Genomic DNA, 14468 nt, shown 5'->3' with positions numbered 1-14468 from the left:
TGCTGTATTTGGTTTACACTGAGGTAGAAATTACAATAATCTTACTCCCCAAGGGCGCATGATTCCCAAGTGCCCGTGCTGGCTGAGGACGAGGCTCTGGCTCCAGCTGCATCCAAGGGACAGGCTAAAACTGTCACCTAGCGAATACAAAGAACTGCTCACTGACCTCTTACTTTAGTTATGATGAATAAATTATAATTATTGATGATTTTCTAATTAAAGCTGCCCAAGTTTTCAGCGTCTTCACTCAATGCATTATGTGACACAGACACCCCGAGACTGCACTCCCCCGGCAGGGACTCGTCTGAGCACATAAGTGACTACTTATGGAGTCCTCGATGCAGCATACGCCCCTCAGTAAACTCATCTATAAAACTCAATGCTGCGCAGCCACTAAAGCCTGGGCTGGAACCATGGGTGGGGACGACCTTCAGAATGCAGGCAGATGGAAAGTTTACACTGCACAAAATACACAGGAACTCTTTTCTGAAAACTTTAAAACACATGTCAGTATATGTGCACAGGAAGGTGTGGAAGGAAATATACACTAAAATGTTAATGGTGGTTCCCTTTGGGAAGTAGATTTTTTAAGGAATACTTTTATGTATTGTCTAAATTTTCTTGTTTTCCCCTTTTTGCACTTAATATATTCCTTTTTATAAAATCAGAGAAAGACCTGCAATGTCAAAAGAAAATGTTCAGAACACATATTTGAGAAGAACTAATAAAGTTTCCCAATCACCCCTTGACAGAGTGCCGTAACTGCACGATGACGGGACAGGTGTGCACCTACCTGAGAAGCGATGTTGAGTGTGACCGTGTCCAGTCCTCCTGAGAGCAAGCCCTGAGTGTCAGCCAGAGTGAGGGTGACACTGGCCTCGCCTCCCACTCCTGACGAAGACATGACCAGGTTCTGAGCAGAGAGGGCCGATGGGGACGCGGGAGCCGTGGAAGAAAGGCTGCTGGCTGCAGTGCTGAGTTCTGCAAGAAGGTCAGGCGAGCAGATCAGTGGGAAAGCTGGGGGAGTGGGAAGGACGGTCTTCACAAAGCAGCAAGCCTGTCGTCACCAGCACCTACACTGTCTAAACTTCTGAAATGGCATCACAGAATCCACAGAATCTTTGATTCCAGTTTTACGGCAAGCTTTCTACAGTTTCTAAGTGTCTTTGTACATAAATATACTCTGCTTTAGTATAACAGAGGGAAAGAACAGTGAAAGGAGAGTAAAAACCTGACCCTACAGCCTCTGTCACTGCTACCACCATGGAAGGAAACTCCAGCAAGAACTTCCAGGACCCTGTCCCACAGGACCAGAGACCAGCCACAGAGAGGAGTCCACCGATCCCTGAGCAACCATCAGGCCCCATGCAGAAGCTGCCTGTCTCTGTTCATGTTCACACTGTTCACCTCACATCCGCTTGTCCTGAGCTCAGGCCATCCAGATAAAACTGGACAGAAATGCTGCCTGAGCCTGCCACTTGCTCCCTCGGAGTTTATCTTAGAAATGGCATGTTTAATCTGAAACAAGGTCACTGTAATGCCTAGGCTCACTGGCGTGGCCTGAATCCTGGTCTGGAAGTGACTTTGACTCTAAGGTAAATACTCCCAGTAAGATGACAATCTCTTGACCAATACTGTGCAGATGGGATCAGCTACTTAATTATAAGTAGTACCAATGGAATATGCAAACCTCTCTAAAGATGTGCTTAACACCAAGAATGGAGTAGTTATCTGAAGTCTCTTCCTAACTCAGGACTGTTCAAAGATGGATGCCAAGACCTTCACCTTCAAGAGGCACCATCACCATGTGTCCAAAGAGGCAGATGTAGAAGGGAGACACTTCATATTGATTAACCAGATGGCAGGAGTTTCAAGACTGGACCCGAGACAGCCTCAGAGTTCATGTGTCCTCATTCCACCCGCTCTCTCCACCTGATCAAAACTCCAGGATCACCAAGTAGCACAAAACCAGTCCATGTAAGTGAAGACATTAGGCACTCTCCCTGTCTGCCCATCAGTGTGCCGAGGGCTCACTGGAGACATAGGTCACACGACCCTGGCCAGCCCCAGCCCCAGTGCAGCAGGCTGGGGAGCCTGGATTCCTGACACTCCAGAGCCTGCTAACCCTCTTTCCACTCTGCTGGTCCAACACGACCCACGCAGAGGGCGGAAGAGGATAATCTCACAGCCCAGGGACAGGATTCTGGGTGTGATCAGAAAACACCTATCTCATTCTTAACAACAAAGACACAAGGATGACTTTCAAAGAAAAGTCTGCTCTGTAACTTAAAAGCACATGATATACTTCAGATGTCTTAACCTATTACAGACCAAATTATTACCTGAAAGTCCTAATTTGTAGCCAATTAAAACATAAAACAAAATTCCCCTTAGTTGAAAAATAAACAAAACACCTCTCATTTCAAATGAGTAAGAAGTAAGTTCTGTGACAGATTCCAGAGCCCCAAACTGAACAAGCGAGCAGACGCAGGAGGAACAGAGCCTGGAGCAGACTCGAGCCTGAAACCTGGTGGGAACCATCACTGGCCAGAGGCTGGGGTGCTGGATCTGCCAATATGCTATTCAGACCATTCCTAATCATTCAGGCCTCTGTTTACCCTTCAGCAAATGAGAGGATAGACAGAAAGTTCTTCTAAGGTCCTGAGTGCCCATGCCCTCCTTGGATCCAGCCAACTTCTACACCATAGCACCTCGCCTCAGCCCAGCAGAGGTCATCTGGCCTGTAACACAATGTCACTAGTTTGGGAGAAGTACTCCCCACGGGCCCACAGTGCCACTTCCTGCTCAGCCCAGTGTCCAGAGAGGTCACCCGGACTGAGTCAAATCCCCTGTGACCTGCTCGCTGGCACCATTCTATCTCCTGTATATATTGTTTATGTAATTACATGCATTCTTCAATAACCGTCTCTGCTCTATTAGTTTCTAGGACCCAAAATGCCAGGGGACCATGTCTGTCTTGCTCAGTATCATGTTCTCAGACTTAGTACAATGCTTATACCCAGTACATAACACAATCTCTTGCTGAATAAATGAATTACTGGATAAGAAAGCATTTCAATGAAGCACGAAAAATGTCTAGCTGTGGGTACAAGTACCTGTAGATCAAACTTTTTCTCAAAAAATGAACTAGAGCGCTGGAAAATAAGAGGGCTAAGAAACTGATAAAATCTCTACAAGGTAAAGAACATGAGGAAGGTATGGCATCCTAAACTGCTAACAGTTACTTATGAAGCTGTGATTTTATAGGAGCTCATTTCCTTTTAATTGTGCTCATTTATTTTTATAAAAGTCTACTCCTCAACACCTTAGAAGGATGCCTTTCAATTGTGTTATCTACTGTGGCTGGGCATAAAATTCACACCACAGGGCACAGAGGATGACGAGCCAGGACCTCACAGCCCAAGGGAGAAGGGGCAGCTGTCAGGGAGCCATCCAAGTGCCCGCGTGCATAAATACATAATGCCCTACGTATCGGAATACCATTACTTACTGCAGTTCCTTAAGAAGATAGAATTATCAATTGGTTGATAACTCTACAGAGACCTCTATCACCCTCAACCACTGTGGAATAACACTGCATGTGACGGGACAAGGGGCTGAGATGTCGTGCTAACGGATGGCTCACTCCTTTCCACTGACCTTCAGATCCCACAATGTCACCGTCAGATGCATACCTGAAGAGGTCAATGCTGCACTCTGCGTGAGAAGCTGGTCATTGCTGATTGTCAGGGTGGCACCTGCAGACTGATTATTGACCGTGGCCCCAGACAATCTTATTGTCCCGTTTAGCTCACTGCTTCCACCAGAACTGTGCTGAATAAGATCTTGACCTAAATGGAAATTAATACTGTAATATCTGAAAGTAACATGGTGACTTACACTCTGGCAAGTGTGATGAACGTATAATACCATGTTGATAGAAAAAAGTGAAAATAAAACCATGAAATACATTTCCCTAAATGAAAGTATTTGTTCACACTTTTTAAGCTGTATTTTTCAATTGCTTCTTAAAAGTTCTGCTTTAACTCAGCATTTAGGCACTTAAATTACACACTTTGTTGAATAAAACTTAAACTGAATTGAAAATATTTCCCAATGTGATGGACTACCAGGTGTAGCAAAGTGTGTTAAAAAGGGTCAAAGAGATACTACAAAATGATACCAACACCTCCCTCAGCTGGCTCCCATGTAGCCAGCTAAGCTGTGGCACCTTGGACGCCCGGTAGGAGGGGCTCACTGCCACCAGGAGGCTCACAAGCACTCCAGCACGCCCGCCATGTGTTCCCACCAGGGTCCCACACCTGCTCATGCCAGCCCCTCAGCTACTGTCACATGTCATAGAACCAAATAGTATGGGAGCAGGTGAACATGAGAGTTAAACCTGCTGAAGTTTCAGTGAATACCAAACAGAATTCTTGGGCAAGACTGGACAAAGACAAGTTGCTTTTAAAAAATTCTGCTGTCAGGTTAGGCATAAGCATGGCAACTATACAAAACTGGAGGGAAAAGCATCAGAAGGCAAAAGGATGCTGCACTCTGCACTGTCATTACCAGCACCTTCTGGGATTGTAAACAGACAAACAGGACAGGAAGCCGCACACGGCGGGCTGTGTACGGGCAAATGAAACCATACAACTGCCATGGGCAGAGCGAACCCGTTTTCAGGAGACCTAGGATTCACTTTTTGGTTCTGTTTCACACAGCTTTTCATTAACAACTGGCCTGAAAACATGAGTTACTGAATCTTCATTGCATATGTGCAAGGTAACTCAGGGAGGTGAGGACCAGCCTCTCCTTTTACCCAATGTGTGTAATGTTTTTCTTCAAATGACTTACGAATGGCTAACAGACTGTAAAATTTAACTGAGGTAATATTTACGCACAGCCAAGGGTCCTGTGGGCAGAGCCACCTGTAACATGTGCTCCGAGCTAACAGGTCAAACACGCTGGAGGCATGAACGACACTCAGGAGAAACACCTGACAGCGAATACTGCAGTCTGAGGCAGAATGCATGGGCTTGGTGACAGACTCATAGGGTTCTTCTGCCAGTTTCAAGTGACTTACACTGCCAAAGGGTATTCTCACTCGTTTATTTACCTCTCAATGTTTGCCATAATTCACATTTGTATACATAATCCGAATAGAATTGTGAAAAGAGTAGGAGAGTAAGCTCCCTATAATCTTTGACAACGCACAGTTTATGTGGATTATATTCCTTTAGTTTAATGGAGCACAAATGAGACTTGTGAATCAACAGTTTTCTGCTCTTTGCTAAACAAAAAATATGTGAGAAAAAAAAAATCACTTAAACTGGAAGTGACGGAACTATCAATTTTAATTTCTGTTATCAAATTTGAGCAGTAACATTGTCACTAAGCCCGAATTTCTTACCTGAATTATAAACACGTATTGGGCACTGGCTTTATGCAAAGCTGAGTGTACAGAAAAAATAATACAAATGAGACAGACTTAGATTGCAGGTGAAAATATGCTGAACATGAATGACTAACCAGAGATGGTCAGGGTGATTTCCTGTGGGGACCCCGAGGATGACGTGGTGGGCCCAGCAGCCTGTGCCAAGACCTGGCTGAGACTGGAGTTGTTGATGGTCAGAGTGATCTCGTGGGGGCCACTGGAGGTGGACACCAGGCCTGGCGATGGCATCACTTGAGCGAGGTCTTGAGTCCCTGGTTATCATTACAGAACAAAACAAAGCTTGGCTTAAAATGCAGTATTCTCTTCTTATGTTAAAAATACTTTAGTGAAAATGTTACTTCAAAATGAGAAAGATTTGAAATAAAATCAGTCACCTCTAATTCCTTCACCTATAAATATAAGAAAGCCTTATGAAATAGAAAGCCAATGGGGCAAAATTAATTCCACGAATGTTGCAATCTACATGCATATATTGAGTAAGCATCAGTTAAGGCATAGGACATTTGTTTAGGGAGGTTTAAAAAGAGAAGAAATGGCATCACAGCGTCCTAAACTCAAATTCATGATGACAAGCACAAATCTGACCCTCCACGGTCCAAGCCCACAAGAGTGGCTCTTACCACTGCTGCTGGTGGTCAGCACAGAGTCCTGCTCCGACATCGAGCTGATGGTCAGGTTGGCAGAGGTCACCGTGGGCTGTAAGGACAGGCCTGAGATGGGCTGGATGACCACACTGGCTGGGACCGTGCTGTCCGCTGTCTGAAGGGAGCTGTTGTGTGAGGCCGAGCCCGGCTCCGTCAGTTGCTGAGCAAGCAGGTTGGTGGGCTGTAAGCTTTGCTGCAAGACTCCTGGGTCAATCTGAAAGGCAGCACACACATTTTTAATGAAGTTTCATGCTGTGTGACTCAGATAACATTCAAGCACAGAAAACCATGGCAGGTGCCACACCTGTAATGTGATGTTGTTAATGCCGGAGGTGTCAATTCCAGAAATTTGAACATTAGGCCCAACCAAGTTAGCAGCCAGCTGTAACTGGATACCTTCCAGGGCGGCCAGGCTCCCATCCGTCAGAGACACTGTCCAGTCACTGCCACCTGCACGGAAAAAGAACAAGAAGGAACAGGTATCAGAAAAGGTTCTTCAATAGGAAAACTTAAGTTTTACATATGTATCAATATGATCTGGTGAAGAAACACTAAAACCCACTTTACACCATACACACATATTGTCTGATTCAATCATCACAAAACACACCTGTGAAAGAGGTAACATCACCATCACAGATCAGAAAATGAGGCTCAGGGTGGGTACACTGACTAGCCAACACTTAACATAGCAACTGCACTTCATTAGGCTTTAATCACACCCCAGGTTATGGACACAGGGAGAGTCATATCTCACATCTGCAGACACATGGTACGTCTCAGGGCCCTTACTCAGTCCCCACCCGCCAGCTGCAGCCATACCTGACACGGAGCCAGGGAGGACGGCCTGGCTCACTAGTCCTGGCTGAAGCAGGTTTGGATCAAACTGGCCAGTCAGAACCGAGTTGTTCATGATCAGCAAATTCGGGTCAGCAGAGGCCGGGCTCAGCAGGCTGGCAGGCTGCAGCCCCTCGGGCGCACTGCGTGGTGTAGACTTCCTGGCTTTCTTGGGGTCAGGCTTGTAGTGAAACTGCATGTGAGTCTTCCTCCGGCCAGACGTGCGGAAGCGCAGCTCACAGTGTGGACACTTGAAGGGCTTGGCTCCAGTGTGCAAGCGCATGTGGACCTTCAGACTCCCCTTGGTAGAGAAGGCGTTACTGCAGACGTGGCAGCTGAAGAGCTTTTGACCTGTGAAGGGCCGAGAGTCAGCGTCACATACATGGAAAGGTGGGTGGCGTGAGTGTGGAGCCTGTGACCCAGGGTCTGAAAGGGAACAGAGTCCCTCCTCCTGAGAGCAACAATAGCCCAGCTCTCACCACCACCACCACTTCTGACTCTGCACAGGACATGCTGATGGCTCAGCTCTTTACATTCTTTCTTGAAAAGGGGGCACCCAGGAGCCAGCACAGGTAGAGGCCACCTGGGAGCATGAGCTCTGGACTTGCAGAGCCCCGGGTCTAGCACCATGTGCCCAGCACCTGGATGAGTCCTCTCACTGTGTCCAGCGTGTCATGAAGACCTCGCAGGCACCTGAGGGCCCTGTCACGAGCATCAAGCTGCCCAGCAGAGTCCCAGGAGCAGAAATGTCGTGGTCTTGCTCCCCCAGAAACGGGCAGGCCGGGACACAGACCAGGACGAGAGAGGCCCTGACATTTTTCAGAGACGTTGCTTTCCCTCCCAAGTGCACAGAGCAGACTGGAAACCCCAGCGTGCGCAGTCACCACACCTGCCCTGAGCAGTCAGCGGGCTGCTACACCTAGTGAGGCAAGGACAGGTGGGGCGCTCCCCCTGAACCCCAGCAGTTCATAGAGTCTCCAAGGGGGTCAAACACCCAGAACCTAACAACAACAACAACAAAAAACACAACAGAAAAACTGTCCACAGAAGAGGCATGTCAATAAGTTCAAGTATCTATTTACTTAGTTCCAAATATTAACCCACCAGAAAAGCATCATGGGGTTTTATAGAAACTTGTGAAACTGCATTGTGCTCTTTTGGTTAATTCTGCTTATAACCAAAAATTAAGACTATAAATTACCTCAACAGTCATCATCCTACAAATCATAAAAACATCCCTAATGTTTACTGAGAGTCACTTAACTCCTAATTTTCCACATGAGGACCTAGAGGCTCAGACCAGTGGCTCAGAAGCGGAGGCCAAGGTCCAAGCCAGGTGGAGGGTGGTGCCTGCCTCCCAACCACTCGGACACACTGTGGAATCAGGACTCAAAGGCTCAGCACAGCTTAATTAACCTCAGTCCCTCAAGTTAGATGGAGAGAAAGTGGCCGTGGAAATTGTACATTAATTTTTTCCTTTATAAGATTTGTCCCCCACATGAAAAGAATTACTACCATATAACTGTAATCAGATGCTAAATTCCAGTGTTTACAAAACTTCAATAAACCAAATCTCTTTGGCATTTATGTCTGATTGAGAATACAAGATAACTGACAACTGGATATTTGAGACCTTGTCCCTTTTCCTTAGTGCTTTGTAGATCACTTTTCCCACATCAGGAATGAAAAAACTTTTATATCCATTTATCATGGTTCCTGGTTTTTATGCTTCCCATAATTTTGAAAGTATTTATGTGTGCACAATACAAAGGAGCAAACAAACATAAGACGCCACAGTCGGGCACTAGCGATGCGGCCCGCTCTTACCTGTGTGAGTCTTCACGTGGCAATCCAGGGTGGACTTTACAGTGAAGCTCTTCCCACATTCGTCACATCTGTATGGCTTTTCTCCCGTGTGGATTCGAACATGCCTAGCCAGGAAGCATTAGCAATTCAGTGTTTTTCCTTTTTATGTGATACACAATTCAAGCAAACTTCGTGATTTTAAATTTATAACTATCCATATAAATAAAAATTATGTGGACTAGGTACCAAATACATTTAGCCAAATAAAACCTTTACGTTTCACTCTCTGCAAAAAAACACACACCATAAACAAATCCAAAAGACAACATGAAACCTGAAAGGCCAATGAAATCAGGGTTCACTGTCCTGAAAACAAGAGCTCTCGCAGACCAGCAGTGTGGGGGCCGGCAGTACCCGCTACAGGCTGCACACTACTGAGTGTGCACCGGGTCCTCTTCAATGGATCACTAAGCTCCAATTAGAACTTCACTAATACCACAGTCACGTAGAAATAAGTATGAGTAATTTACAGAGCAAACACATTTCTAATTAACATTCTGCATGAGCTTAAAAGGAAGCCTCAAAATCTACAGCAGCTTGAAGTGGGGACTCAGGAAACCTGTCAATGTGCCTTTAATGGCACCAGGCTCAGAAACGGCCTCGCTGACTGCAGTGACAATGGCCAGAGGGACACAGAGCATGAGGCCCCCCACAAGGCCGCGCCTACCTGACTAGGTCGCTGGGCTTCTTAAAGCTCTTGGGACAGTAGGAGCAGCAGTTGGCGAACCTGGGCTCAGCCTCCAGCTCGGCCTGCCGGTCCTTCATCTCGCTGATGCGGTCCTTCTCGGCAGCCGACTGCACCAGCACCTGCTCTGACACTGTGGCGCTTTCCTGGGGCTGGATTTTGGCTAACTGCGCTGTCTCCTCCTCGGTGAAAGTGATGACCTCAGGACGCACCTTTCTAGATGCGTTTCTTTCAGAATTTTCTTCTTCTTCCTCCATGCATATATCTAAACAAAGTACAGGCAAAGGGTCAAATCCTAATGAAAAATGTGTTTTCACAGAACAAGTAAATTAACTAAACGAGTATGTGTGGTTAAATTACTAATTTACTAGTTACTACTCAGTGGAGCTACATTTGAGATTCAAAGAGATTGTTCCCACCACTACTGTACTGAGAAACTAAGCAGGGTCACCAGAAAGAAAGTCCAAGAAGGATGCGCCGTGGGGGCAGATCGGCGACATCAGAGGGATACTATGCCTAAAGGTCCACTTCTTACCCGCAGCTGCCAGCCCAGCAGTGAGCTCTGAGACTGTCAGTGTCCACACCAGCCATGGGTATTCATAAATATAGTCACCCATTTGTTAACATGGGCAGGAAATTAATTATCATCAAATAAAGAAAAGCAGCAGCCCATAAGAGGCCCAATCAATAAACTGGCAAACAGCCCCCAATTACTGAAAGGAAAACATGTCTTTAAATATATATGTGTGTGTGTATTCTCTCAATGACTGTAAGGACATACTCACCCTGATTAAAAACAAGAACACTCTGCTATGAAAATGTACAGAAGGAAGATAAGTCTGGCTGTGAGCAGGTCACTATTGCACAGATTGTTAAAAATTTTGAAAAAAGTTCAACAGAAACACTAGCTAGCAAAGTGGACAGTGGCTAAAACCAAATGAGTGAATTTAAAGAATAACTGGATGATTTCTCTTAGAATACAGGGACCAAAGATGAGAAGATGGGAGAAACGGGTGGGGGAGGAAGGAACTGAAGGGAAGAAAGGGTCGGGGGGAGGGAGAGGAGGAGAATCCTGGGAGACAGCCATTTTTAGTAGAAATTCCAGAAAAAGAAAATATAATGAATTCAAATTCCACATTCTCAAGAAAACTTGGAAAGAGTTGGGGACAGCAGGTTACAGATAGAGGCCCCACCAACACTGATAAAGTAATATGGATAACTGTATTAAAAATTTTAAAGTAACCCAGAACAAAACCAACATAACAAAAAGCCATTAAGTAACAAGGAGCAGTGAAATAGAACACAATAAATGTAAGATATAAAATAAGACAGCGGTGTTAGGCCAGATAGGCTTACTGTCAGTCCACCAAGGAATTAAATCTCTATTACAAGGTTTGAGTAAAAAAAAAAAAAAAATTTAACAGGTGATTTTTCTTCTATTGACAAGGGATTTCATGTGAAGTTCTTTTTGTCACTGATCCAAAGTAGGAAAACACCAAGACCTAAGGGGAGCATCTGAAACTACACACAGCATGTGATGAAGCCATAACAAGCCTCCACATCGGTCCTCACAGCACTGACCTCATGGCATTAGATGCCTTGTTGATTGATGGGCAAGAGCACACATGTTAGACTTAGAGATTATTGTCACTGGCTGCAAACTAGGGGGTTCTAGAAATAACATATGGATGGCCTATATTTTTTTTCAATTCAATGAAAGGAAAAAGTTACTATTTTCTTTCTTTTTACTTCACTAAATCACATGACGATGAAAAAAGAGATAAAGACTCCACCAGGTACTATCAGATTAACAAGCTGGAGCTCTCTGACTAAGCAGTGGAGTTGGGTTTGCTACCTGAGGAAGGTAAGGTACATTTAAAGACATATTCCCCAAGTAGAAGGAAAAGCTCCATGGCAATCAGTCCAGCACAGCAGATGGGGAAGCAATTGGGGAGGGAGCATACGATCTCACTGAGTACACGCCAAACACACCCCCCGTCTCCGCATGTTCATTCCACATATATGAGTGAGTGATACACAGTGCTGCCACACCAGAGGTGATGCCGTGACATATGTTCAAACTAGCATACCTCAAGCTATATACGGACTAACATTGGTTAAAAATACTAAAATGCTGTGTACTGGCATTCTGTATCAAAATATACAATGTGTACATTCTTGACACTGTAATTTTACTTGTGGAATTTGATCAAAATAAATTAACTGATAAGCCCAAAAAGTACAAGCACAAAATAATACTGTTGAAATTACATACTACTTGTAGTTACCGGGCAAATCAGCTTGTCTAACATTTAGCAGGCTCATGTACTAAGTGAGAGAAGTCCCACAAACCATAGTTCTCATGTCAATTAAATGAGACAGGGACCGTGGGGAGCACAGGTCCCTAAATGCTCTTACTATTCCAGTGAGATGGGGTGAAGCTCCATGTATGTCTACAGGAGAGGACAGAACAAAGCATGACGGGATCCGTGTAGTTGTTTGAACTGATGAGACCTGTGTATAACAACATCAAATACGTCCAGGATACACACTAGGAGAGGGAAGACTGAGTGGGCTACAACCTTACATGGGGTACTGTGGCAGACCCCTACTGGTTAGGAAATTAAGATCTTGGTCTGTACGTGTGTCTGCCTGGAAGGGAGACTGCACATCCTGGAGGCTGACTGCCCGGTCTGTGGTGACTAGTGAGAGAACCTCTCTTTGGGCCTCTCTGAATCTGTGCTTCACAGAGCATATACTGCTTCATAAGCAGAAAAAAAATAATTTTATTTGTGACTTATGCATTAACTTATCACTACATGAGCATCTGGCTAATAAGCCTTGAATCAACAAATGGACAATACCTCCTCCTCCCTCAGCCTCTCCAGGCGCTGATGTGGCGGAGGGACCTGCCTGGTGCCTCCTCATGTGTTTTTTGCAGTGGACTGTGGTCCGGAAGCTCTGCTCACAGAACGGACATTTGTAAGGCTTCAAGCTCATGTGTGTCGCCATGTGCCTGGTGAGGCTGCCGTTGGTAGTGAACGAAGTGTTGCAAACACTGCAGCTGAACGCCTTCACTCCTGTGACAACGGGAATGAGGAAAAACATGTCTTTTGTTACCTTAGATTAGTAAGTAGTCAAAGCCAACAGAGATATGTTCAATAAGCCAAAGACTGGTCATTAGCTGTGGTCGCCTAATTTCAGGAACTGACCCTAAGAACATGGACACTGACAACATCTTCCTAGACTCCCAGTGAAGTCAAAGCTCCAAGAGCCTTTCTCTAAACCATCTCAAGGTCTCTCTGCCCCTTGATCTTTCACATTTAAACTGTGTTTGTGGGATCTACTCCAGAAATTATTTTCAAATCCATCTTTTTTCCCATTCCTACAGCAAAAGATAGAGTGGGCCCTGAGGAAGAGCCTACACACCTCCACACAGCTTCACTCTCACACAAAGTATGAACAAGAGGCCACTCTCCTGATGACATGGAAGCAAGCCAAGAAGGGCACTTTCCTCTGACTTGTCTTTTCTTCACAGAAGGGCCACCCTGACTTTCTAAACACACAGGGGATCAAGGCACATGGCTTCTACTGCAACGGCTCTGCTGCCTCCTGGGAGGGCCTTCGGAGCTCCAGGTGACCTTCTCTCACCCATTAAAGCCACTGCCTACCCACCAAACTATGGACCAGCCTGCAAAACCTTTCCTTGTTTCATTGTATGTTTTTAAGCAGTACACCTCTACCCTATACAATAAAACCCTAATATGCAAATCAACCAAACGGCGGAACAACTGGTCGCTATGACGCGCACTGACCACCAGAGAGCAGACGCTCAACAAAGGAGCTGCCCCCGATGATCAGTGCACTCCCACAGGGGGAGCCCTGCTCAGCCAGAAGCTGGGCTCACAGCTGGTGAGCGCAGCAGTGGCAGGAGCCTCTCCTGCCTCTGCTGCAGGCAAGCAGTAAGGAGCAAGGGGTCCCGGACTGCGAGAGCCCCAGACTGCGAGAGGGATGTCTGACTGCCGGCTTAGGCCCAATCCCTGGAGTCAGACATCCCCCGAGGGGTCCCAGACTGCGAGAGGGTGCAGACCGGGCTAAGGGGATCCCCCCGCCAGTGCACGAATTTCGTGCAATGGGCCTCTAGTCCATATATATATATAAAAGCCTAAGTGACTGTTACAGCTGGTCGACCGAACAACCTGTCGACTAGTTGCTATGATGCGCACTGACCACCAGGGAGCAAACGCTCAATGCAGAAGCTGCCCCCTGGTGGTCAGTGCCCTCCCACAGCCAACGTCCTCCAGCTGGCCAACCTCCCACGGTCCCCCCCCCCCCTCGCCAGCCAGCCCTGATCGACCCCAATCGGGACTGGATGAGATGGCCCCCATTGGTCCAGACCCCGGCCAGGCTGAGGGACCCTCCCCGTGCATGAATTCATGCACCGGGCCTCTAGTTTTCAAATAAAACCTTATACAGAATATATGTCAATATTAAACAGATGTTATTAATATCTTAAATGTATTAAGGAGATAAAAGTGATAGATTTAACTGAAGATCATATACCTGATAGTCTATTAAAAAATTCTTACATCTGAATAAGAGTATAATCTAATTTTAAAATGGCATAGGATTAGAATACACATTTCTCAATATGCACATGAAAAGAGGCTCAACATCATTAACCATTAGAGAAATGTGAATCTAAGCCACTATCAGATCCCAGTTCCCACTTCTCAGGATGGTCCTAATAAAGGACAATGAGCTGTGATGAGAAGTGAAACTGAAACCCTCCTCCAGTGCTGGAGGACCAGTGAATGAGTTTGGGGGACTCAAAGATGTAAACAGCATTGTCATAGGACCAAGGATTCCACTCCTAAACAGAGAAATAAAAACTGATATCCACACGAAAACCTACATGCAGATGTGCACAGCCCCACATGGAAACACCTCAAATGTCCAGAGTTGCTGAGTGAAGAAA

General features: G+C 45.8%; 1 protein-coding gene across 3 annotated transcripts in view; it reads right to left on the bottom strand.

The window, feature by feature from the left end:
• ZNF236 (zinc finger protein 236) overlaps positions 1 to 14468 on the bottom strand; it is an 83485-nt gene that overhangs the window by 11430 nt on the left and 57587 nt on the right. For 2 of the 3 annotated variants that reach the window (XM_079783663.1, XM_079783664.1), the window contains exons 19-27: positions 12355 to 12570; positions 9473 to 9755; positions 8767 to 8870; positions 6925 to 7290; positions 6407 to 6552; positions 6079 to 6316; positions 5533 to 5709; positions 3696 to 3851; positions 794 to 981 (exon numbers count right to left, since the gene is read on the bottom strand). In XM_079783663.1, coding sequence (XP_079639789.1) covers positions 794 to 981; positions 3696 to 3851; positions 5533 to 5709; positions 6079 to 6316; positions 6407 to 6552; positions 6925 to 7290; positions 8767 to 8870; positions 9473 to 9755; positions 12355 to 12570 — 1874 coding nt within the window. The remainder of the gene's footprint in view (positions 1 to 793; positions 982 to 3695; positions 3852 to 5532; positions 5710 to 6078; positions 6317 to 6406; positions 6553 to 6924; positions 7291 to 8766; positions 8871 to 9472; positions 9756 to 12354; positions 12571 to 14468) is intronic. The other variant, XM_079783665.1, reaches the window with a different exon arrangement.

The sequence above is a fragment of the Cnephaeus nilssonii genome (genome assembly GCF_951640355.1).
Source record: "Cnephaeus nilssonii genome assembly, chromosome: 11".
Lineage (NCBI taxonomy): Eukaryota > Metazoa > Chordata > Mammalia > Chiroptera > Vespertilionidae > Cnephaeus > Cnephaeus nilssonii.
The sequence above is the reverse complement of the archived record's forward strand: the minus strand, read 5'-3'. Positions and strand labels throughout refer to the sequence as shown.